The following is a 27,185-nucleotide window of genomic DNA, read 5'->3' as shown; positions in this document are numbered from 1 at the left end:
TTTTATTTTGTGAAAATAACCGGAAGTGCGTTGCTCACTGCGGCTAGCTTTAGTAGCGCCGAATTCGTCGGAACAAAATTGTAAATAGCCGGTATTTTGTCAGATTTTCAACACGTTCGGGATCTAAACGACTACTTTCTCACCTGAAAATGTTTCAAATGTTGCTAAAGTTTACAAAGTTTAGAGCTTAAGCGAAATCAGCTTCAGGCCGGCTGATTTCGGCTTGGGCAGGAGCGAAATGCATTGTGGGTAAACGCTCTGCATACTGTCTGATCGATCAGTATGCCCTATGTAGTATGCGGTTTCGAACACAGCCTGTGTCTGAGTAAACAAACTCCAACCATCATGGCTAACCCTGGCCACCATCAGCCAGCTGAATGTTTAACACATTTCATCTGAAATGGTCACTACACTGATTTAAGAGCTGCAAGCAAATTGTCTTTATTTTCACCATTTACGTGAATATTGGCAATTGCAATTAGGAGGATTAGGAGCGTTTCTTGACTTAATTAGTGCTGTAATACTATACAGTTAAGCACTGTTCCTGTGGGAAGGCCAGGTAAGTCCATTTCTTTCTACTTTGGCACATCTAAAACACCTGTCTTTACTAACAATGGTAAGACAGCAGCATGAATCCATAACAAGTCACATCACTTCCTTACAGAGAAAAGGCAAAGAGGCACACGATTGTGTGTAAAACTGGTGAACTTCTTTTTAAAGTTTGAATTTAGATGGTTTAATCTTCAAAACATCCATTTACAGTGGAACGATGCCTTTATATTTTGAAATATTAGGAGCTATTAAGGGTGTGGTAGTAAGATCATCAGGAGGGTCCAAGGAATTATAATAAAAATAATTATACAGTCTTATTCATCACTTTCCACATTCCCATCATTTTGACAGTCTCAGGGTGAAATCTTACTTCATTGATCTTAACATTTTCAAACCCAAATAACTTTGATGAATCCGATACCACAGAAAATCCCTCACTGGCCGGTTTTTGTTGGCATTACCTTGTAGATGATTCCAGCTACTAGTGTGTACTGGCTCATGGCTGAGTTGTGATACAGGTAGCAGGAGCCCTGCTCGCCACACTGATCCTGCCACAGTAAGCAGGAGATGTCAATCACTGAGCCGAACGCTATGGGTCCTGGAATACCACCTGTGAGGCGAACGGCGGCACAGAGCGGAGAGAATGAAGCAGCTTGGTTGTGATTCTGAGGTCGAAAGTAGACTTAAAGAAAGAATGTGGCCTACCAAGTGTGCGCACCACAATCCACTGGATGCCAAGTCCAAAGGATCTCTGACTGTCTGGAACACACCTACACAAGACAGACAAGCAGGCAGAGGGATTCTAAAAGCAGCTACGTCTGCTGGAACTGTGCTTTTTCCTCTGCATCACTGGGCTTTACAAAAGGGCCGCTGTCCTGCAGGTTTTAGGTGTTTACCTGCTTCAACACACCTGATTCAGATTAAATGGATCTCTTTAAAAGATTGTAAAGTTCTGCACAAGCCTGCTGATGATACATTGATCTGAATCAGGTGTGTTGAAGCAGGGAAACACCTAAAACCTGCAGGACAGCGGCCCTCGAGGACCGGATTTAGATGGTGGACACCCACCTTAGAGTGGCTGTGAGAGCTGGGATGCTGCAGAGGAATGTGAAGCAGATGATGACGAAGAGCAGGGAAAGGAAAGCAGGCATGTGGTTGCAGGAGCTGTGACACTTTCCTGTCAGAGCGAAGCCCTCCTTACCCCAGGATACATTACCCACCACACAGCTACACCCAGAGTACACCTGAAACACACATACAGTGGACACATAGAGAAATAACATACCCAATTATCAGTTCATTCTCATTCACTGACAGCCCAACCTGCTTCAAAGCAAGTGCAGAGGTGGGTAGTTACGAGTTACATTTACTAGAGTAAGTTTTTGAAAAAAAGTATACTTCTAGGAATAGTTTTAAATCTCTATACTTTTTACCTTTACTTGAGTAGATTTGTGCAGCAGAAGCTGTCCTCTTACTCCGCTACATTAGGCTACAATGAGCTGGTTACTTTTCTTCTTACCTCTTTGGTGTTCTACGCCTCATTATTTTTATCCCCCGCATACGCCTCATTTTAATGTTTTATTCTGACAGAGAGAGACTTCCGCCAAAGGCTCTACCACCTGACTGTGTTCCACCAATCAGACGTAGCCGTGCAGTCTGGTCACGTGACCATACTCAATCTCAGTGGCGGGACGGGTTAGCTTTACAGTTTACAGTCGTAGCAAACAAACAAAGAAATAGATGAAAAATGTCAGAATCAACGGTGGGAAATGAAGACACAGACGAGGCCTCGTACTGAAAGCATGTTTACCTTACAAAGAGTGCAAAACAGCAGCTGCATTATGTGTCTTCTGTGTCAACCAAAACAAACGGACATTTCAGCAGAAACTCAACATCTAACTTGAGGAAACTAAATCCTAAATTTGCTTTTTTTTCCCCCGTGGATAGGCAAATGTTTGTTTTTTTAGGTTTCATATGCGTTAAATATGTTTTAAACATTTCCTAAGTCTCTTTTATTTATTTATTTTTTAATTTAAGCTATTTTGTAATTAATTAATTAAAATTTATTTTATCAATTGGATGAACTTTAATTTGCCTAAAGATGATTATTTAGTATTTTTGTCTGTCTGATTGAATGCTTGTGTTAACAAATAAATCAGACGTTACTCAACAGTTACTCAGTACATGAGTAGTTTTTTCACCAAGCACTTTTTTACTCTTACTCTAGTAATTATTTGGATGACTACTTTTTACTTTTACTTGAGTCATATTATTCTGAAGTAACAGCACTTTTACTTGAGTACAATTTTTGGCTACTCTACCCACCTCTGGGCAAGTGTAATTTCTATCCAGTCGGACTAAAATGACATAAGATGGGTGTGTGCTGCACCTGTTTGCCCGTGGAGCGTTCAGTGTGGTTGACGGAGTTACAGCCAGCGTGGCAGGGGGAATAATACATCACGCCGTCCGCCCCGCACACCGGGTTGTACAGCTCTCTGACACAATTGCAGGCTGCGTTACACCCCACTATCAGGTCATCGTCCAGAGAAGAGCTGCAGAAAAAGAGCAGCACAGAGGGAGGGAGTGAGAGGAGACAAACCCAAACGAATGGGAAGAGGAAGGAAAGGAAGCAAGTCCGCTTAAATTTGCTTCATTAGGATTCTTCATACTTTGTATGAGAGAATGATTTCTTCAGTAGCTGCACTGTACAACTCGGAAAAAACAGAGCTGAAAAAGCACATGAGTAAAGTATTGAAACGAGAATAAGAAATATCAAAAGGTAAATGGGTTTTTTTTTTATAGCAAAACTAGAATTAATTTAACATTAAGACCTCTCCAGGTCTTAAAATAGAAGTATACCAAAATACAGAAGCAGTGTGTGAAAAACAAAGTCCTTCCTATGAGTCAACAGCTTGTAGAGCCACCTTCAGCAGCAGTGAGCTGAAGTAATGGTTTCCTGTGTGACGTTATCAGTCTCTCTCATGGTTAAAGGAGGAATCTCGGCCCACTCTTCTCTCCAGCGCTGCTTCAGCTCATTGAGGTTTGCAGCATTGGTTTCTGCACAGCTCTCTGAAGGTCCCACCACAGCATCTCAGTCAGGCTGAGGTCTGGACTCAGACTGGACCGTTGCAACACCTCGATTCTTCTCTTCTTCACACATTCTGCTGTAGATCTGCTGCTGTGTTTGGGATCTTTGTCCTGTTGATGAGCCAGTTTCAGCCCAGCTTCAGCTGTCGGACAGACGGCCTCACATCTGACTCTAGAACACTTTGGTATCCAGAGGAGTTCATGGTGGACTCAGTGACTGCGAGGTGCCCAGGTCCTGTGGCTGCAGAACCAGCCCAGATCATCAGCCCTCCACCACCATGCTTGACAGCTGGTGTGAGGTGTTTGTGCTGATATGCTGTGTTTGGTTTCCTCCAAACGTGCTGCTGTGCATTATGAGCAAACATCTCCACTTTGGTCTGGTCTGTCCAAAGGACATTGTTCCAGAAGTCTTGTGGTTTGTTCAGATGCAGCTTTGCAAACCTAAGCTGTGCTGCCATGTTCTTTTTAGAGAGAAGAGGCTTTCTCCTGCAGCCCTTCCACACAAGCCATACCTGTTCAGTCTGTTTCTAACTGTGCTGTCATGAACTTTAACATGGTAACTGAGACCTACGGAGTCTGAGATGTAGCTCTTGGGTTTTTGACCTTGGGGTGAACTTGCTGGGATGATTGACAGCTGTCTTGAATGTTTTAAGCTTATGAATAATCTACATTCTGCAGGTGAACACACTTACTAATGATCAGTTAATCGAGTACATTTGATTTGATTAGCAGCGCTTGGCTGCAACTTATCCTCTTAATTCCTATGGAGGCAGTAAGAGTGGACTTTTTATTTTTTAACACACTGTTTCTGCATTTAAGCTGTCATGGGTTGGTGATCACCGGAGGTTGTATGAGAAGGACCACATGTTTTTTTTTATCTTGTGAAAAAACTTTGAATTTCTTTCTCACATGCCTGTAACCTTATTTTAATCCATGATACCACACCACAGGCAGGAGCTGAGTCTCCATAATTGTCTCTGACCTCTCCCTCCATTGGAAGCCAATGACGATTTAAGAACTGCAGTAAAATCCAGGTTAAAAACATTTCTTTTCTCATGTGTCTATGCATAAAATTTGCACGATATCTTTGAACTTATCTGGACTGTTGCTTGTTTTTAAATTCATTTAAATGATTTTATTTCTTTCTCTTTATATTCTTTTATGTATTTTTAATGCTTCTTACACTCCCTGCTGCAATGCTTTTATTTCATGTGAAGCACATTGAATTGTTTTGTACATAAAATGTGCTATACAAATAAATTTGATTTGATAAAAAAAAAAAATATTAATTTGTATCAAGCTGCACCTTTTGCACGGTCATAGTGAGGTCAGCAGAAATTGCATAAAGTCTGATGTTTGCAGATTGAAGCTTTTACACTAATTTAAGCTTATTCTGGGATTGTTGCTCATTTGTCAAAGTGTTGTTAATTTGACAAACTTTGAACTGGCTCATGTTAAAAGAACAACAGAAAAGAGTACACACTGGGAGGAGCTTGACAGAAAACACATTTCAGTTTGGCTGGCTGATCGGAGCAATGGGTTGAACCTCTTTCCAGACTAAACTAAATAATGTTTGAGAACAACAGGTGCTAACAAGAGCGCCCCCTACCTGTTTCTAAGCTGCTGTTTGCTGGGTTTGTCGTACAGGTGTTTGTACTGGTCCAGTTGGTGCTTGTCCATCAGACCCAACTGATAAGGTGCTGTAACTCCAGCCATGGGGACATTCGGGCAGTGGATTAGGAAGATGAATATTGCGAGCAGACTGACCATCGCGCACATCATGCAGAAACGAATTATGCCGCGGCAGCGCAGGTTCAGCCTCTTCACGATGTAGCCGCCCAAGAAGGTGCCTCCACCTCCTGCTGGTACCACCATGTAACCTTGGAGAGGAAGAAGAACAGCATAGAGATGCAGAAAATCAGGCCACGATTCAGCGTCAAGAAAAAAGTGAGGTCAAAAGTCTTGGTCAGGTTTTCTTCTTCAAGGAATGAGCAGCGAGCTTTCTTTAGACATCACCAGCCAATGGTCAAATGTAAAGTAGTCCTGAACCAAAAGATTATTTTTCCTTTTGTGTTAATGACGAACACGTGAATCTGGGCACAATTAGATCGACTTAAAGTGATAGTTCGGAGTAGATTCACCCTAGGGTCATTTGAACCGTGACATCCAGCCAAGTAGCCCACCCGAAGTTTTTTCGATATTGGCTGAACATCAGCTGAGTTACTGAGTTATCCCGAATAGCTTAGTACAAGCACTAATGGACCCTGGCAGTATCTCCAAAATTACCACACTAAAATCACATGCCATGACACCAAACTTCTAGCCTGGCGACGCCATCCTACGTACTTCCGCCCAAAGATTTTGGCTCCGCACATAGTCTGGCCAAATCCCCCTACCTCGGTTCGCTCAGTGTTTTGCCAATCAGCAAACAGTTGCGAGTGGTGACGCAGAACTCACGCGCGGAGTCCATTGTAGTCCATGTAATTGTAGTTCAACCGCAGCGGAAATAAACATGGCGACGGAAGAACGCTAGAAGCTATCCATGAAGTTGTCTCAACTCTGGAGAGCATTACACAATTAAAACGAGAGCAAGAGGAATGCCTCTTCAATATTGTTAGTGGCAAGGATGTCGAAGCTCTCCTTCCAACTGGCTTTGGGAAAAGTTTGATTTATCAAATGGTACCGGTATAATGAAAGCGGATGTGGGAAGCGTGATTCGCGAGCTAGAGCCTCGCGAGAGTAAGCATGAACCTCGGCGCATAACCAACGTCATTTCTAAACATTATGATTGGTTAAGGGAACTCCGTTACTCCAATGAATTTAAGTTGCTGGGTAAGGTCCCGCCCTCCATGGAAACGGATTCCTCTTGGGTTTTCCCAGACTGTTTGACAGAGTCAACAGTCGGCTTTTGCCCAGACTACCAAACTTCTACAGTAGTACAAATATGGTCTGTACTCACAAAACGATGCATTTGGAAGTTTGTACATAGTCCAGGAGTCTATTATTATCAACACAAGCCTAATAGCTTCTCTGCTGCTAAAGCTGCGTCGACATCACTTCCTTGATCTGGGAGCTTCAAAGTAAGATGAAGGTTGATCTACTACTGTAGACAACAAAGTATATGCTATATTCTACATGATTTTTTATGAATTTTTATGTTGTAGAGTTGTGAATTTATTTTATCAATGGAAAAATTGAGCAGCCTTGCTTTGTTGTCTACAGTAGTAGATCAACCCTCATCTTACTTTGAAGCTCCCAGATCAAGGAAGTGACGTCGACGCAGCTTTAGCAGCAGAGAAGCTATTAGGCTTGTGTTGATAATAATAAACTCCCAGACTATGTACAAATTTCCAAATGCATCGTTTTGTGAGTACAGACCATATTTGTACTACTGTAGAAGTTTGGTGTCATGGCATGTGATTTTAGTGTGGTAATTTTGGAGATACTGCCAGGGTCCGTTAACGCTTGTACTAAGCTATTCGGGATAACTCAGTTACTCAGCTGATGTTCAGCCAATATCGAAAAAACTTAGGGTGGGCTACTTGGCTGGATGTCACGGTTCAAATGACCCTAGGGTGAATCTACTCCGAACTATCACTTTAACACCAGTCAGAGCAGCAAAACATATGACACCGAATCACATGTTTATATACCGAACTATTCCCTTTACTCTGACGCCAGTGCAAATCAAACGATCAGAAGCAGACATCTTGTTTACAAAATGATACGATAATTAACACCTTGCTTACTTTCAAACTTGGGTTTAATTGGCCAGGTGGGTATTACATTACATCTGAATACAGCAGCAAACTTAAGATTTCTCCTTTCACTTGCCACCAATTTGCATCTCCGTGTGACTTTACTATCGTGCATCTCTTCATTTATTCAAACTTATTACCATTTCTGCAACTCATTACGGTTGTCATGTGTTATCTGGGCATTTGTTACCTTTCTTTGGGATATTTTGCTGGAGAAGACCCAGAACCTCCTGACCCCATCTGACCTTCACTCTTTGCCCAGCAGAACTGGACTTCAGGAATCCAATCAGGGTAGAAATACTAACGGGTTGTTGTGAGATTTACTGTATATTTCTGTTGGCCTGCTCTTTGCAAACTATCTCTGATTTTGGTGTGAAGAGGAATTTTACTCTTCACTTTACCTTTTTGTTGAATGTTTTTCTTTGCAAGTTCGAAGAAGAATTGTGACACAACTGGTGCTGCCGATTCTTGATTATGCTGATGTTATTTATTAGCCTGACTACGTCATACTCACGATTCTAGTATGGGGCGTGTTTCAACCGAACCAGTAGAAAAAATGCCTCTTCGCTCAATTGGATAGACCTACAACCAATCAGAGCAACGTAGTATGTGACGTAGATTAAGCGACACACACTTGTTGTAGGAAGGACGGCAAAAACATCTTTTCTATCAATAAAAGCCTTTATCGCGTTCCTCTGTTCGTCTTTCAAAATGAATGCAATGTGGAGATCCTGTAGAACAGACTCGATGGCAGAATCTACACACCCTAGCTCTCCAGTGGCAGCCATGTTTGTTTCAAACGAATTCAAACCAAGCGCTCTTTAGTGACGTAGTCGATAATGTCCCTGTTGATCATCTGTCCATCATCGTATAAAGCCCGCCCTGGCAATCAGATTGGGTCGACTGTTTTGATGTCGAGCATAGAGATTTCCCAACTGAGCAGAGCCAGACCGAACTTCCTGACCAAAAATTTTATGGGCGGGGCTAAGTTCAGCTGGCACCCAGGCTAGTTATTTATAGCAACACCCCAGAAACAAATCTTCGTCATTTAAACACTTATATAAACAGTCTTTGTAGATTTGTTCTAAGGTGCCCATACAGGACCCACCACTGTCTAATGTACGAGTCCTTGAATTGGCCGGCTCCCAAGGCTAGAAGGAAATTTCATTGGTCTTTATTTACTTTTAAGTGCATCTATTTTAATTTGCCTCAGTATTTAAAACAGTATCTTATACATTTCCTTTCACAGTACAGCCTAAGGCATACTGATCATTTATTTTTCTATACACCAAGAATCAGGAAAGAAATTGGTCGCCGCACATTTAAGTTTAAAGCTCCATCAGACTGGAATAAACTACCGCAATCACTCAGATCTATCACTTCCTTTCATATCTTTAAATCATCTTTATTTACTCACTGTCAAACATCCTGCTCTTGTTTTTGTTTTTCTGTTGGAAAGATTTGGTCACTGGAAGTTGAAAGAATGGGGTTCTAGATATTTCACGAGTCAGAACAGCCTGTTCAGGGAGCTGCATGAAAAAGTCAAACTGCGATGACTTAATTTCCATCTGTTCTGGCTTTTTTCACCACGTGTCGCCTGAGTTTGTCTCTTTATTCGTCACTCACCAAACCATGTGGCAGCCTCTGATGCGCTGAGACTGAGCTGCGATTCCAAAAACTTTGGACCAAAAGTGGACATGCCTGCAATCAGGGTGGCCTCTGTGGCTCCTGCTAAACACAGGAAAATGAAGGTTGGGTTCTTTAAGAGAAGCAGAACAGATCTGGGAAAAGAGAGAGAAAGTTCATCAGTGTGTGTGGCCACTGCAAGCGAATGCAACCAGCTTCTTTTTTTTAATGAAATCAGCCAGCAGTAAGCTCATCAGGAGTTTACTGCGCTAAATCCAAAAGTTACATCATCATGTTACATCATGTGCTGCGTAATCCTGTGTAATCCCCACAGACGCACAGTAAGAGATGACATCAGTGACGCTCATTGTAAACACAGTTGTAAACTGAAGTCACTCTTGATGCTCTGTATGATGATTAGCACTGAGGCTATCTAAGCAGGCATAACTTTAATCGCACAGATATTGTATACAGCACAAGACACATAATCACTTCACACCGCCATCTAATATCTTAACACATGGAATTCAAGCGACAGATATCAACTATCAGCAGCAAGAATTCAAAAGGAGTGAAATGTCAGAGCAGGAAGGCTAAACAAGTTTATCCATAAATCCTTTAAAATGTTTGTCTGTCCAAACTAACGCACGCCAATCTGAGGCTTACGTTCTGAAAACTCATCCCATCAAACCCCGTCGACCTTTCTGAAGGAAGCTGCATGTCGTTGTTTTTCAAACTGAACTGAAATAGACAGATGAGGAACTAAATTCAACAAAAAAACATTAGCATGTACATTAAGAAAATCAGGCTATAGTGGGATTAGGTGAGATCACTTCAAATCAGTTGGGTTTTATTTTTTTAAATGTTGAAATATTTGGGTGACTTGCTATAATTTGAGCTGCGTCATCATGTGCCATTTGGATGCTTTTTAAACTGGAAGTATTCTCCATGCCAGGGATGTCCACATCCGCTGTCCTGCAGGTTTTAGATGTTCCCCTGCTTCAGATTAAATGGATCTCTTCAAAAGATTGTGAAGTTCTGCACAAGCCTGCTGATGATGCGTTGATCCGAATCAGGTGTGCTGCTGAAGCCGGGAAACACCTCAAACCTGCAGGACAGCGGCCCTCGAGGACATCCCTGCTCTATGCTAAAATAGATCAAACTTAGATTTTTTTATTATATTATTCCTTTTAAAGAAATCTGGTATTTACCCCTCTGACCTTTAGTTTGACAGCTCATTGAATTCATGGCCATCTGGTTCTTAATCGCATCATAGTGTTGCTCTAAGACTTGAACTTCATGATAGATTTGCTCTTGAATGCAGATGAAGGCATGTAATCTATTTTAATATCACAAAGTGTGAGAAGGGTGAAACTAAACACCCACACAGTGTTTCGGGGAGCACTTGAGATCCTGTCTAGTTTCATATCCTCTTTTTGCTCTAAAAAGGTTAGACAATGTCTGGCACCTACCCAAAAATCAGAGGGGACATTAATTCTTAAGTATTCACCAACAGCACTGAACTCCAAATATGGTGACCTTAATTTAGATCTGTGATAATTGTTTGACAGCAGTCCTGTAATGACCTAAAGATAAAATCTGATAATCTTTGGGCCAATGAGACCATTATTCACCATAAACTATGGATGAAAGTACAAGCAGGATGAGTACATTTGACCTCTGTCTCTCATTTCCTGTTGTTGTTTTTAAAACATCACCGTATGTCTGACACCTCACAACGCGCTGCCTCAGGGGGATACATAGGAGAGTTACAGTTTAACTATCAGTCCAAGTAATCTGTTCATCTTTTTTTGTTTCAGTCATACCATAGTTTGTAAGATCTATATTTCCTTAAAGTAAGACTTAAAGAATGGCTGCTGCTTTGTGTAAAGCCGACACTCTTGCTCGGCTCATCCAGCAGACGATTAAAATCAAATCAAATGTATTCGTATGGCACATTTCATGTACAAAACAATTCAAAGTGCTTCACATAAAATAAAAGCATTTCAGCAGGGAGTGTAAGAAGCATTAAAAATACATAATGGAATATAAAGAGAAACAAATAAAATAATTTCAATGAATTTAAAAACAAGCAACAGTCCAGATAAGTTAAAAGATATTTCATGCATAGACGCATGAGAAAAGAAATGTTTTTAACCTGGATTTAAAAATGTCTCCATTTGGTGAAAGTTTAATCTCCACTGGCAGTTTGTTCCACTTGTTTGCAGCATAACAGCTAAATGCTGCTTCTCCATGTTTAGTCTGCACTGGAAAAAATGCCCCTCCAAAAATAAGTAAGAAAAACAACAAATACAAGACGTTTTTGCTTGAAATAAGCAAAAAAAATCTGCCAATGGAACTAGTGAAAATCGGCTTGTCAAGATTTCTTGAAATAAAATGTGATATTTCGGACTTTTGAGATAAAAATGACCTTGAAATTAGCTTTAAAAAAAAAAAAGCTTGTTTCATGTTAAATGTGACTCAAAACAAGATGTTTTCAAGACTTTTTCACTTAACAAGATATTCCAGATGTATTGTCTTCAAACAAGTCCCTATATCTTGCTGAAATGGTACTTGTTAGGCAATTGTGTCTTATCTCAAGTGTAATGAGATACTCAATGAGACAAATGTACTTGGTAAGATTTAGATTTTTTCCAGTGTGGACTCTGGACTGGACCAGCTGACCTGAGTCCTTGGATCTAAGAGCTCTGCTGGGTTTATATTCTCTGAACATATCACAGATGTATTTTGGGCCTAAACCGTTCTGGGATTTGTAAACCATCAGCAGGCTTTTAAAATCTATTCTGTGACTGACTGGAAGCCAGTGTAAAGATTTTAAAACTGCTGTGATGTAAGACAGAAGGTGCAGAGTGAATGAGGACAGTGGAAAGTGGGGGTGACAGTCCTGGTCGGCCCAGGTCCTTTAATAACCCATCACCATTTCTCCACTTGTGAGAGTAAGTGCACTACCTTGGCATGTCTTTGGCTGATTTTCCAAACTGAGGGTCTGAAGCTGTGGTGTGGCTTCCATCCTTCAGCTGGTGAGCCTCGGACACTCGCATGGCCACGTGCTTCTGGGAGCCTGCAGACAAACGCAGAGGACAGCAAAGGGTTGAGTTTAAATATATATATCTGATATGAGTCCCATCTCTGCAGCTCCCACAGCTACCTACCTGGCAGCTGCCGGGGGTAACCCAGGATGGGGAACGCTACCAGCAGAGCAGCCGCCCCTCCAGCTAAGAAGCCGATCCACCAAGCCCCGACCCAGTGAGGGTTTTCCGGAGTCATCTCTGTTCTGTGGCCAAAACACACACGATGTTTGAGCCTCTCGATCTTTACAGACGCTAAACGGCAACCTTTGATGAGAAAGTTCTATTCTACATTATTCACATATTCTACAAAACTGAATTGGTACTGCACCGAAATTCAAAACGAATGTTTTATTCATTACATTTGAAAAGTAGATAAGAGAGAATTTGAATTGGAGGAACTTCAAAAATCTACATTTAATTATTTTCATTAATTTCATTTTAATACATGATTACAGTAAATCATATTAGATAAATCTTAGGACACATCTAATCAGAAACCTTGTATAGATTAAGCAAAGTGGAGTAGTTGCTGCCACCTTACATGATCTCTCAGATTTGCCCCGTTCCCTGATTAACTTTAAATAATCCTATTCTATTAAACTAGAACTGTCCTCAATTATAATAATCTTATTTTACTTTGCTAAATCCTACACCAGTCCTCAGTTTCATTTCAGACCATTTTATTGTACTATGCTAATCGGATACTCTAACAGACTCCTTTCTTGATTGTTTTGTTCTGTTTTAATTATTATCAATTATTTCAATGATGTTTTGTTTATCATAATGTGGTCAGTATAATAATCTAGTCATTTCTATTCTCTTATAGTCATTCCATATCTAGTACTATAGTCCGTTCTGCCATCTAAAGTAGACTCACTTCAGGTGGATCTCTGTGTACATGTTAAGGAAGTATCCTCCCAGCAGGTAGCCCGCTGCTGGACCCACAATGGCTGCCGTGTAGAAGATCCCTGGGGAAAGAAAGACCACAGAAACTGAGCCAAGGTGTGTGAGCACAATGACTTCAGGGTCTACCTCCTGTTTCCTACTTATCTCCTTTCCTACAGGTTAAAAGGGCCCCATTGTTCTTCATATGAGCTCTATATCTGGAAAGTTTGTGTTTCATAAGCAAAAAAAAAAAAAGAAGTACAAAAAAAAGTACAAGACTGAGTGCCGTGTTTGTTGGGACCGTTTCTTTGAATTGCACTGCTCTCTGTGTGAATAAGGAAAGCCACACGGGTAAATGGACTGGACTTGTCCAGCGCTTTTCTATAGCTGACCACTGAAAGCGCTTCTAACACTACATGCCACATTCACCCATTCACACACACTCATACAGCACGTTTTAGTCCAGGGATGTCAAACTCCGGTCCTCGAGGGCCGCTGTCCTGCAGGTTTTAGATGCTTCAACGCACCTGACTCAGATCAATGCCTCATTTGCTGGTTTGTGCAGAAGTTAACAGTCTTTCGAAGAGATCCATTTAATCTGAATCAGGTGTGTTGCAACACGTAAAAGCTGCAGAACAGTTTGACATCCCTGTCTTAGTCTTCTTGTGATTTTTTTTCTTTTTGGACATTTAAGATCTTTTTTTATTCAATAACATTTAGATCAACCACTGAAGTCAGAAAAGCTTACTCTTCTCCTAACAGAAACATAACTTAACATAAGTTTTCATCAGATGACCAGATTCACATCATACATGTTTTTTGGGATCTATCAAACTTTTTGACCTAATGACAGTTATTTTCTGTGGCATTTTAACTAGCTCTTATGTCAACATACACCGTTTCAAGGCATTTGGTAAGCAACTGTAGCCTGGGAATTCCCATGCTGCTTTGCACGCGATTTCATTCACACTGCAAAGTCAGCCTGGAAACCACCGCCCTTATTTTTGCCTGAGTTAGGGAACCAATCACAGAACGGGGGGGGGGGGCATCGTCCAAGACGATGACGATGTCTATGCGCGAAAACCAAAGCTTGTAGAGTGTTAATCCAACATGGCAGCGGACACAACGTTACCGTTCGATGCAGCCTTAGAAAGTGTTTTAAGTAGCTTAGAACGCAAGTTTACTTTTAAAACTAATCATTAAACGTCATCGTCTTGTCATACACAGTAAAGCGTCTTCTTCGTCCTCGTCGAATTTCTGTCGCTCTACATACGTCATCTGGTATAAGTGATACAACTGGCTATGAATCGCGCGCAAAGCAGCATGGGAAGAACCAGACGCCATTTGATAAACATTCGTAGCGCCAAATAAACGGCTCTAGGCATTCGTAAACCACGTCTCAAATACGAGAAAATGCACACCTAGTTCCCAGACCACCATCTCATCGAGATGTGGACACGTCAGCCAGGCTAAAGCAACTGTTTAATTAGTTCAACATTAAAACACAATGAGATAAAACGCAATGTTCCTATTGTTTTGCAAATTTTACCGTGCTTTAGCTGCCTTATGTGTACAAGATTCAAAATCCAACTTAAAAAATATCTATTTCCTCAGCAGTCTCAAATAAATAAAAAAAACAGATTAGACAAACTAAAAATGCCACGCCTACAAGATATGGACGGTAATTGTTTTAAAAATGATATAAAATGGATATGAATGTGAATACAAAAGTTTTGTTAGCCTTCTTGTGATTTTATGTGGCTGTAAAGCACTTTGAATTGCCTTGTGTACGAATTGTGCTCTACAAATAAAATTGTCTTGCCTTCGATGTGTGGCAGATTACAGGCTATATGTCAGCTTATGATCTGCATTAGCATCACATGATGACGCACCGGTACAATTTACATTCACATTGGTGCACACAGCAGACACATTAAAACTTACACCTGTAAAAGGAATGAGTTTTTTGCTGAAAGATGCAGGTGGGATTGTGTTCCAGCCCTGATGTATGTGTATGCATTTTGATGAGCGGTGCCCAGCTGTGAATACAAGCTGAGAACGAGCAAATATAGCTTTCTTTCTGCGGAAAGCTGAACCAGCTGATTTAAAAAAAAAAAAAAAAAAAAGCAAAGCAGCAAGGTCAAACTGAAGGCCTTTCACCGTAGGTCACCAAAGAAGGAGGGAAAGAGAGAGCTGGAAGACTGAAGTAAAACCTCTGATTATGAAAGACTTTAAACAGATGAAATCATCCAACACAGATAAGTGAATGACTCACTCAACTTTTTAAGATTGCTTAGAAGCAAAAGGAGACAAAATGTACTGTTTTTTTTTTCTCAAATGTGAATTTTCTGGCATTACACTTATTTAAGACTGAGTCAAGAATGTTAGCCCTACATAGTAAGGACTGAGATTCAGCTGTGAGCTTGTAGACAGCTGAATGGATCAAGATCAAGCTCTCGAGTTGCTGTAGTTAGTTTCAGAGCCTCCATGTGAGACGTTACAGTTGGTGAACAGATATTTCTGTAAAGAAAAGGTTTACTCTTGCAGCTCTGAGTACAGCACATTCACTGAAAATGACTCTGCTCTGTGTTTTTTGACCATTTTAAATAAAGGCTCTGAGTAACATTTTTCAGTTTTCTGATGCTGTATCTGTAGTGTTTATAAAGGTTATGGAAAAAAATATAAATATATTGGGGGGGGGGGGGGGGGGGTGGTCATCACACAACTTCTATAACTGCAACTTTCATGAAATTTCAAGATAAATCACAGGCCCGTAAATGTGTTCTTGTCTCTAAAGAGCTGAAAGCAGAGATGGGACCAAGTCACACATGTGCAAGTCTCAAGTAATTTTTTCTTGGGCAAGTCAAGTCACTTTATTATTGCAATTTTACCTGCAGAATCTGATCTTGATAAAGTGAAAAGACAAGATATAAGTAACTGACAGTGAACATCATTGGCCAATGTGTCCAACCTCTCCGCCCCGTATCATATCAAGCTAACGTTAGCTAACTACAGACTAGGCTAACAGGATAATATTAGCTAATTTGACAAGCACTTACTGCTCAGAATGGATCTTCAAATGACGAACAAAGTTCGAAGTTATGCTAGATACTTAACACTCGAGTCATTCAAGTCATCGTGTCTCAAGTCATGTCAAGTGCCGAGTCTTTAACTTCCAAGTCCGAGTCGAGTCTCAAGTCTTTTATTTTTTGTCAAGTCAAGTCACAAGTCATCAAAACAGCAACTCGAGTCGACTTGAGTCCAAGTCACAGTGACTTGAGTCCCCATCTCTGGCTGAAAGAAACCATATGGATGTTTATTTTTGACATATAAAAAAGAAAATGAGGAAAAATCTCCTTCACAGAAAATTGCCAAGCTTTCCATAAAACAGACATGTCAAGACCATAGATGAGACTCACCTGTATACACAGGCCCATAGGTGGAGCTGACATTCTCATCCAGGTATGTGACCCCTAGTGTGTACAGAGGAGTAGCCCCCATGCCGTGCAGAAACTGCCCCAGCATGAACACAAAGCGATAACTGGACAGTCCTCCACCTTCTTTGTCCTGGCACTGGTTGGTACGATTGGCAGAGCACATTCCTGTTTGATTAGGCAGACTGACCACATAGGGGAGTGTGGTGAAATGAGGCAAGGCAAACACCAGAGAACCCAGTGCCATGATGAGCACCCCCCATCCCAGCCAGCGAGGCTTGTGCCCCGTCCCACCAAAGTAGCTGACGAAGACCAGACAGACGCAGGCGGCGATGTCGTAGGAGCTGGCAATGAGACCGGCCTGGTAGCTGCGCAGATCAAAGCGGCGCTCGATAGAGGTGACCACCGTGTTGATGAAGCCATTGATGATCATCCCCTGAAGGAAAGACGCCGCGCAAAGGAAGAACAGCACCCAACGAGGGGTATTTAAAACTTGGATGACCTTGGGTGTCAGAGCCCCCCAGCCACACAGCTGATCCGAGTCAGTCGAGATGAGCGTTAACTCCACGGGAACCTCGTCGGGTTGGGGGTCCACCCCATATAACTGCCCGGGGAGCATTGAAGCCCCGGTGAAAATGCTGGGCCGGGTGGGGCCATCACCTACGGGGCTGCCGGGGCTTCTGGGAACAGAGCCTACGGGGCTGCCTGTCTGGGAATCCACAGGACTCGGGGTGTCCAAGGAGGGACCCCCACTGAGAGGACAGTCCTGCAGATCCAGGAGCTCCTGTTTGGAGCTAAAAGAGGCGTCGGCATTTAGCAAAACTGGCATCACCCCTCTGAGGGGTGGTGTGGGGGTCTTATGAGGCTCTATGAGCTCAGGAGATGAAGCAGTGTGCGTCTACCACCACCTGTGTGGAAAACAGGAAATGTGAATCAGAGGAGGATGGAGATGTTGTGGTCAGGCTGCAGTCTGACGGATCTCTTTAATTATCTCCTCGTGGCTTGAATCGCACACCTCGTATGTCCACAGTAATGAACACTCGTTCTTCAAAATGCTGAATATACGCAAAGGCTCTTCAGGTGCTCCTGCTTATCGATTCAAGGCGGTGCAGGATGAAAGGCCAAGGATGCTGAGCAATGGCATTCTGTGAAGAGACGAGAGAGAGAGGGCAAGTTAAGTTCATATTATCAATAAAACGTTTGAGTGAATGGGCATAAATCTGAAAGGCTGACATGAATAACAGAGCTGAAATGTTTTTCATGAAAACAAACAATTCAAATTAAATGAAAAATACTTTATTCAACTCAAAAGAAAAAGAAACACACATAGATAAATGCGTACCCTTAAAAAAAAATAACAAGATAACAAACGCACACACACAGATTACTCCTGCTGCCTCTGAACACCCCCGCAGGAGAACGGATTCGACTGCCTAAAGTTCAACCGGGACTACAATTGTTCTAATTTCCAACACCGTCCACAAAGATTCTTCAGAAGCTGCACGGAGACAAAAGCTCTTGAACTCTCTCACACACAAACACAACCTATAAAACAACAAATCGCACACAGCAGTAATGAACCATAAGTGTTTCCCTCTGCTCCAGCAAGCACAAACAGATCACAGCTTTCATCAACACAATGTACACATTTAGCTGTTGTATAACGCCTTTTTTTTGCAGCATGCAAATCATCAACACTACTTTAGAAACGTGCATTTGACTCGTTAGACGTGATCCAAGCAAACCGCATTTAGGCATGTTTATGCCGCATTAATTCTGCTTGGGATATTTACAGTGTAAGCAGAGCTTAATTGGAAAAATCAACAGTACATGAAGTAAAAGAGGGTGTAATTGATTAAAAACAAAATACCATTTACAATAGCCAAAGAGGAATCACTAACAGCACGCCTCAGATGCATGTCATAGTCAAGTAATGTTCATTTTTACAGAGAAAATCTACCCCTCATCTACCAGACTGAGCCACAACTTGCTCCGTAGTTTCCAAATAAGAGCTCAGAAATTTGAGTTGAATCCAACTTAACGACAGTCGGGGAGTGAATAAAACAGCAGCGTGTCAACTATTTCTCCTCAGTCGAGGTAAAAAGTATAAAGAAGCATTGTTTTAGCCCACAAAGTGGTCTCAGTTAGACTGATGATTGCGATGTTAAAGAAACAGCTTGACCTTAACACTCACACAGGCTAAATGTTTTGGACTAAGCTGAAAAAAAGGAGAAGAAAACTTCCTTCATTAACTGAATTCCTTGTAAAAAAAAAAAAAATGCTTCGTAAATCTGATACAAGGACACAACACACAGCAGCACCACAAATTAATAAAGAACACGGCATTGCAAACTTAATACATCATTTCAACTGAAGGACAACTCTATACAATAAAGTGTTATCAGTTCAGTTCTTTTCAGTAGGAAGCAGCCTATTTTTTTAAATCAGTATTTTCATGGCATCTTTTCATAGCTTAATTGACATCTTGATAAAAATAAATTTACCAATGTTGCTTTAACCTTTATTACATACACCCTGCCTAGTTATTCTGCAACCCTGATTAATATGATACAACTATAACGCAAACACAAACCCTTAAACATATTAAACACCTCCTACCTTCCCTCCTGTGTTTGAAAATCAACAGCTCGGAGGATGTTAAAGCACGTCAATAAAAGAAAATATCACAAAAGGCTCCCGGAAGAGAGAGGAGATGGCATGAAGAGGGAGGCAGAGGTATCCATGCTGAGCCCTAAGCCTGTCTCTCAAAGCCTCTTATAGTCAAACGCTGAGGCAGCACATCAATTACTCCCCCCCGTCCCCGTCCCCGTCCCAATGTCCAGCCCACATGATCCACCTGAGAATAACCTGCGCTGGAGCTTAGGTCTGAACTCTGCTTTGTGACTTTAAAAGCAAGCTGGGATGTTAGCTGCTGCTGCTCCTGTTCTGCTCAGGGAGAAATTCATGCAGCCGACACATTTTTCTAATTGCATTTGGTTTAGGAATCAGGGTTAGAGTGTTATCGGTGCATTTTCTGGCAAACTGCAGTGAGGTGGGGGAGGAGGGGTGGAAACCTTGAGTTTACGAACGGCTCAGATGTTTCGGTGTATTTCAGATCAGGCGACAGATGACAGGCATTCAGTCCATTTAAATGATCTAAAGAAGGGACCATTACATTAAATTAATCATAAGGTTATGTGCTACTTATGTGCGCTTCCTGGTTGATGTTAATTAAACCTACCTTAGCCTTTTTTTTTTCTTACTGAGAGTATATCAAAAATGTTAGCTTTTTGAGTATAATGTCATGCGGCTGTTCATCTTCATTCCCATTTAAGTCACCAGCTTTTTATTTGGCTCCATATTGACTATAGACGGTGTCAGGCAGTTTATGCAGATTCAGTAACTACATTATCTCTGTTATTTAGCACATCTCCATGAAGGCTACCCTAAAAAAACCGTTAACAGGTCACATCTTCCATATTGCACACCGAGGACATCACAGTTTATTAAACAGTTTTTAAATCTAAAGGCCATAAGTCACCATGAAATTAGCATCAAAGACGGCTGACTATCCAACCAGGAGTAAAGTTAAAATGTAAAATAGACACAATATGAAAACCAACATATCTACATATTGATGGACATGAATTGTACCTTTTTAACCCAAATGACTTAAGTAATGCATTTCAAAGGGAAGTTTCTTCGTGCTTTGAAGGACTTCTGCATTGACTTTGACAACAGTTAAGTGTGTACTAACCCAGAAAGTAAAAAGAATACAGAAATGTTAGAGGGTCTACGTTTAAAGTCTTATGTTGAAGGGTCTTAAGTTTAAAGTCAATATGTTTCCTGAAACCAAGTAATAGGTATGTAGTATTTGACAAGAACAAATAAAGCGCGAGGAGAGGTTTATGGGAATAGATGCTTATTATCAGAACGTACAAGACTTTTACCACTATTATATAATCAATTCAGTGAAATAATCATCCTGCTTTGGACATTTTGTTGTACTGCGTTACACATTTATTAATATTACACATTATTCTAAAATGGGACAGTTTCATTTGATCACTCTGAACCAAATCAGATGGTATACATGCACAAATTTAAAGATTTAAGGCCCGATAAGAACAGAAGGGTTTCCCTCCAGTTAAATTCAAAAGGGAATTTGGCACAACAATTGTTACGCGTGTATTAACACCTCAACAGGCTAGAAGTTTGTCAGCCTGTTTGCTTCTTAGTTTGTTTCACTTTCTGAAATCCATCATGAAGTAAAAGATTTTCAACACAGTTGAAGCAAATTCTGGAGGGAAAAATGGGAAAAGTGGAGATTAATAAGAATAAATGTACAGCTGGTTGACTTACACAAGTGTGTATGTACATTGTTTTAGATTTTGCTTTGAAGCATTGCAATTATGGCATTTTAGAGAAATATAATTGTCATACTTAAAAAAGGCCTGCCTTTGATAGAGGCCTGGTACTCTAAGCAGCACTTTGTTTTAGGAAATATGGTAACAGCCTAGTTTTAAAATGCCCATACTGCGCTTTAAGTGCTTAAATCTAGTCCAACAGCGACTAAAATAAAGTCAGAGTAGAGAGCAGTGGGTTAAACAGGAAACAAACTCTATGAATATATGGATAAACATGAAGGCAAATAGCCAATAATCTACAATAAAAGCTACAGTTTTGTGTTTTGTTTCTTCTACGGATGAAAAAAACACAAGGTTTCAGTGAAGTCTGTGACACGCTGACTGACACAGACATTCAGCTTGTGATAAGTGGGAATAATTCAGTTTGGGAAGCCAGAGATTAAAATGAGACTAACATCATATTTCATTAAGGAGCTGACAGATATAGAAGTGAAATTAAGCATTATTCAGTGCTCTCGTGGCCTCTTTTCAGGGAGGGGATTAGTATCAGGTGATGGGACGATCAGAGGTGGGAGTGTCCTGAAAGTGGAACCAGGCCACTCTGTTAACAATGCACTATAGTGAAGTAACACCCTCCTATCCCACTGTTTGTTATTCAGAAGCCAGATATGGAAGAGTTCTCACCGGCCCTTTTCCTACTTTATTCTTATCCAATTCTCTGTCTTTCTTTTCATTTCTCTTTTCAAACTGAGATCAGAGTGAGAAGTTGTAATATTAATAAGCACCGGGCTCTGCCCTACCCACCGGCTCCTTTATCTTCATGGAAGAAAGTTATTTGCTTTGGAATGGAGTCTTTCCCCTGTGGTACACAAAGGCTTCTGAATTACCCAGAGGAAGGTCTCTAATGTTGCTTTTTGCATTAGATTAAGGTCACGCCTGAACTGTCAAACTTATTCAGAGATACTTGTGTTTGCATGTGCTGCTTTGAGATGTCACTACAATGTAAACCATCTTTATTATAACAGTGCATCGCTCTGGGAAAACTTGAACGCGGGACAAACAATGAGACTCAGTCAAATGAGAACAAGTAACCCTGTTTGAACCCAGAAATGACGGAACTGCAGAAACCAGCTCTTTTATCCTAAAATTAGAAAAGCATACATTCTTGAACACGGCAACTGCAGCATTGTGTGCTTGGACTTGTTGACCTCATGCTTACTTTGAGTCTAATGTTACATGTGTTTGATTGTGGTAGACAAAATAACCACAGCATTAATACTAGTCTGAGAGTTCTTAGTGTTTACAGCAGAAACAGGAAGCTTGATTTAATGAAGCCTGTACTCATGAGTGTACAGAGATATTCTTTTATAGGTGAAAGTGACACATAGAACACAGTATTAAGACATATATATATATATATATATATATATATATATATATATTAGGGCTGGGCGAGTTAACTCTTTATTATCGTGTTAACTCGCTAATTATTTAACGCCGATAAATATTTTTTCGCGCATTAACGCAGTTTTTTTTTTTTAATTATTATTATTATTATTTTTTTAATCATTGTAAGTCTGTTGCTCACAGGCTTTTATTTTGTAAAAGTCTGTTGCTGTCTGCTGCGGAACCGGAAAAGAAAGTAATCGGCGGATCCACCAAACATGGAAAAGGGTACGGAACTTTTACTCGGCCATTTTCATTTTAAAGTTCTTCCAGACGGCGGAGTCAACAGAACCAAAGTCATCTGTAAACACTGCCAAGTTGAATTGTCTTCTCACCGTACCTTATTGGGAAACAAAATAGCTATATATATATATATATATATATATATATATATATATATATACGTGTGCAATGTTTAAAGTAGCCCAGAAGTCCAGAAGACTGAATGATGCAGGTAAAATGAGTAAAAGAAGTGTAATCATGTGGTCTACCAGACAGAGAGGCCTTTGGTCGGTAGGTGTCAGCCTGCTTCTGCCTTCAGCTACTCTGAATCAGTGAGCTGCCTTGGCCAGGCTTCAAACTAGAGAAAGAAAAAGAGAGAAACCAGCTGAATATCTCCCTGACTCATGCTGTTTGTGCCCAAATTTATTTTTGTTCCTGTTTTGTCCTCATAGTTCCACATTAAAACACCAGTATGATGTACTTACCAGCGTGTGCTGCCGGCCTCCTCACAGCCGACATTTTGGCTTGTTGGAGCAGGGAGAGACAGGTGTAAATAATACTGTTGATAATGACTGCATTCCATTCTGGTGCGCTGCTTCCAGGGTCTGCATGTGTGCACATTAGCACTTAGATATGATTAACTGGGACATTAGAAGACAGAATTAGTTTTACCTGTGATTTCCCTGTTAGGACAAGTCAAAGCATCTCTTGTCTGCTGCAAGTTTGTCTACTGCCATGAGAGGAAAGCTGTGCTTGAATTTTAAGATTTGAACAAACTACAGTGGATGAAATGCATTTTATGAACTGTTTTCAGTTGCTAGCTTTGCACAGTGATGGGTGGAGCGAGGCTTCTACATAAAAACTACATAAAAATGCTGATGTTAAAAGTGTGTTTGCACAACAAATGTTATGGCACTTTCATTCATATGGCAGCACATTTAAAATAAAACTAAATGCTAAAAGCTATACACTACTTCTGAATTTATTTTTGGCTTTTGCGTACAAATGCGATTAATCGCGATTAATCAGGGAAATCATGTGATTAATTAGATTAAACATTTCAATCGTTGCCCAGCCCTAGTTTTTTTGTTTGTCTTTCAGTCCGACACATTGCTTCTTCAACACTGTCTAAAGCCCTATTCGGACGGGACTAGTTTAATGGGGGGACCTGGGGTAAAGTAATAATAACCGGGAAATCTAGTCCTGTCCGAACGCGCCATGTCAGTAAAGATAGCGGAGTATGTCGGTAAACTTTGCCGAGAATTCTACCTCCTGTGAAACGGTCCGGAGTATCTACCATAGGTAATACTAATCCCGTGCGAATGCGACCTTCGGTAATAAGTACAAAATATGTCGTCGCATCCTTTTAAAGAGAGAAACAATTAGGTGTGTCTGTTTGCAAACATGGAGGTTCTGGATGAAGCGCTGCTTGCAAGCACGCATGGTTGGCGCCATGTCTGTTTACAGATGGGGTTTACGGAAGTGAAATGAAGACGTGCATAGCATCCAGGATGTGACGGTTGTGCGTAACCAACAACTCCTCCCATGTTAGATGAATAGTACAGGGATTTCTTGTCCCGTCCGAATTGGTCATTTCTTCTCCCTGGCGTCGTCTGGTTAACCAACATTACCATACGTCCCCCCATTGAACTAGTCCCGTCCGAATAGGGCTGATGACACACTGTATGAATGTGTGTGTGAATAGGTGAATGTGCTTAGATTAGAAAGCGCTATATAAGTACAGTCCATTCACCATTACCATTCACAGAAATAACTTTTGTGGTCAATGACATAATAAACCAACCAGTAAAAGCCCAAAAAAGTCCACTCTCCTCCCATGCATATATACCATAATGTATATAAGCATGTGGTGCACACAAAGTATTTCACACAATTCTCAGGAAAAGTAATAATAGCTAATGTTTATTCACTATTTTTATTTGATTTTATTCTATTCCATTTGCTTGTTTTTACTTTAATTGTTTACATATATTTTACTGTATGCTGCTGCAACACAACAATTTCCCAAATTGGGATGAATAAAGTACCTATCTATCTATCTATCTATCTATCTATCTAATCTGAAACTCTCAAAAGGTGCGGCTTGTGAATCAGAGTGCAGCCCATCCCTAAAGCAAAGCCTCTTCTTTTGTCTATTTTCCTATAAAAAGACCACAGTTTACCAAATGAAAATCATGCTACACTAAAGAAGACACGATGTTAACTAAGAAGCTCAGAGGAGCAGACCTTAATGCAGGGCCTGCTTTTCAGATCACGCATTAGATAAAAGTAATGTAGGAGAAACTATTTGAATGTAATGGTATTCAGGAAACTATGCACATGGAATGTGACCTGTTGAAGGTCATACTGTAGAATTCCTAGAATACCATGTCTATAGAAATCAAACTATGCCACTGGATTAAGTCAAATGTGTCCCGACTGTGGTAATAGATGCACACAGTCATGGTACATGCATCAACCCGCTGGCCTACATCTCACAGACACGCCAGCACACGTCACCTTGCTGCCTCCTGTTGGTGGTGAAATCAACCGTAACAAGTGACCTACAGAACGAGGCAAAATGGGAGCTACGATTTCAGCACAGTTTAAGAGGCAACTTATTCAAGAGCAGACATACATGTGTGATCGAGATCAGAGCGATCCAGAGGCTGCCAAAACTGTCTGAGGCAGCACTTAGCTTTACCAAGAGCTCTGCTTTTGGGCAACAAGGGTGGGACCAGGAGGGAAAATACAACATGAATTCCCACTGTAGATAACAAAAATAGCACAAATCAACTGGAAAAAGAGGAATAATTATACATAATTCATGTATCTAAGTAACCCTGCTCTCCAAAAAGTGCTCATCTGGCCCCGCAGGCTTGGTTTTAAAGAGAGGATGAGGAGGAAGAGAATCACTTCACCCTTTTTATAGGAACTGGACTTCTGTTTCATGCCATTGTTTGACAAAACTAAAAGGACAACAGCTCAAAGTGTGCTCTTGAAAACAATCTATATAAATCTGTTCCCTTCTTTTTGTATCATGTTTGACTTCCCTGCACAATGGCTGACAAAATCTCACATTGTCAAACTGAACTTAACACATTTGTTTCTGAGAACTGGGTTGAATAATCACTTCCACTGAGGCTGACTCGATGTGAAGTCTCTGTGTCAAAAGATATGCAATGTTCCATATAATGTTACAGCAAATGTCTTGTTACGGTCAAAATCAAATCAAATCAAATTTATTTGTAGCGCATTTCATGTACAAAACAATTCAAAGTGCTTTACATAAAATAAAAGCATTGCAGCAGGGAGTGGAAGAAGCATTAAAAATACATAAAAGAATATAAAGAGAAACAAATAAAATAGTTTAAATGAATTTAAAAAACGAGCAACAGCCCAGATAAATGAAAAAGATATTGTGCAGATTTCATGAGAAAAGAAATTGTTTTTAACCTGGATTTAAAAATGTCTCCAGTAATAGAATGAAGAGGAAGTCCGTTTGTCCTCTGAAGAGAAGATAGAAAAGCCTCGTGTGGTTTGACAAGAAATGCTGAGTCAGCGCTCTGACAGCCCACGTACTCTGACTTTAGCCAAGACAAGACCTGAACTGAAACACGCCGCTCGGTTCTGTACAGCCGCATCCACATACATATACTGCCTGATGAAAATCATGAAGTGTCATCCAAAGAAATACACAGTCTGCAGCTGTACAGCATCAGAGAATGTGCCTCTGAATCTTATTCAGTTGGTTGTGGCAGTTTTTATCCTTTAAAAAAACCACAAGGGGGAAAGTTTAAATGGCGCTGTTTTTAGACTCCTCCCAACAGGTGAACCATAGGTCAAACCGGGGCAACTTACATCTGTGCCATGTTGGAAGTCATTTGTATGCGAGTAAAACTTATTTAGGCGTCGTTTACACATTCGCGGGTATTTAGAAAAACGCATATTTTCTAACCTTCGTTTGCAAAAAAAACTAGGTGCACACAGCCCCGTTTTTTAAAAAAAAAAACACGTCTACATTGATCCGGAGAAATACGCTATCAGGAGCTGTTAAATTACGCCAAGCCTGACATTGGCAGTGTTAGAACAATGAGAATTCCACACAAGCCAATCAGAAGCCTAATAGAGAACCGCTGACAGGAAGAACTTCCGGATCCTTTTCAAGATGAAAATATTGCGTCAGGCTCGTGTGTGTGGACTGATAGCGAGACTGAGCTACTTTTACACGTTGCGCTGGACTATAAAACTGCTAAAGCTGTGAAAAATGTCTTTGTTGTTCAATACATTGTATGACAATAATTTTCAAAATCACACAAGCGAGTGTAGCTCTCAACAACAGAAATGCTGCTAGTACCTCCATGCTTGCCAGATAAACAATGAATGGCGTTATCACGCTAGCATCCTGCCAATATGGCAGATAGGGGCGGGGCTCTGTACTATGACGACAACTCCGCATTCCATTCTGAAAACTCCGTTTTCGTCTCTTTCAACCAGTTTACACACAAACGCTAAACGGAGTTTTTAAAAAATCTCCACTTTTGCCGGAGTTTTTTTTTAGCTTCGTTTTCGGGGGAAAAAACTCCGTTTGTGTATAAACGAAAGGCACAAACGAAGGGAAAGGTCTTCGTTTATGAAAATACCTGGGTATGTGTAAACGGCACCTTAGTCAGACTGCTATCCAAAACTGTTATGGAAAAGCCCCTGAAGGGGTCA

General features: G+C 40.8%; 1 protein-coding gene across 4 annotated transcripts in view; it reads right to left on the bottom strand.

Moving 5' to 3' along the window:
* slco4a1 (solute carrier organic anion transporter family, member 4A1) overlaps window positions 1-27,185 on the bottom strand; it is a 35,595-nt gene that overhangs the window by 3,654 nt on the left and 4,756 nt on the right. For 2 of the 4 annotated variants that reach the window (XM_075476209.1, XM_075476211.1), the window contains exons 2-11: window positions 16,420-17,579; window positions 12,993-13,083; window positions 12,197-12,318; window positions 11,994-12,105; window positions 9,024-9,178; window positions 5,249-5,519; window positions 2,942-3,104; window positions 1,621-1,796; window positions 1,258-1,322; window positions 1,014-1,162 (exon numbers count right to left, since the gene is read on the bottom strand). In XM_075476209.1, the coding sequence (XP_075332324.1) occupies window positions 1,014-1,162; window positions 1,258-1,322; window positions 1,621-1,796; window positions 2,942-3,104; window positions 5,249-5,519; window positions 9,024-9,178; window positions 11,994-12,105; window positions 12,197-12,318; window positions 12,993-13,083; window positions 16,420-17,263 (2,148 nt within the window). In that variant the 5' untranslated portion in view covers window positions 17,264-17,579. Of the gene's footprint in view, window positions 1-1,013; window positions 1,163-1,257; window positions 1,323-1,620; window positions 1,797-2,941; window positions 3,105-5,248; window positions 5,520-9,023; window positions 9,179-11,993; window positions 12,106-12,196; window positions 12,319-12,992; window positions 13,084-16,419; window positions 17,580-22,738; window positions 22,832-27,185 lie in introns of those variants that run through there. The other 2 variants (XM_075476213.1, XM_075476212.1) reach the window with 2 other exon arrangements.

The sequence above is a fragment of the Odontesthes bonariensis genome, chromosome 10, assembly GCF_027942865.1.
Source record: "Odontesthes bonariensis isolate fOdoBon6 chromosome 10, fOdoBon6.hap1, whole genome shotgun sequence".
NCBI classification, from domain to species: domain Eukaryota; kingdom Metazoa; phylum Chordata; class Actinopteri; order Atheriniformes; family Atherinopsidae; genus Odontesthes; species Odontesthes bonariensis.
This window is presented reverse-complemented; position numbering and strand designations above follow the sequence as displayed.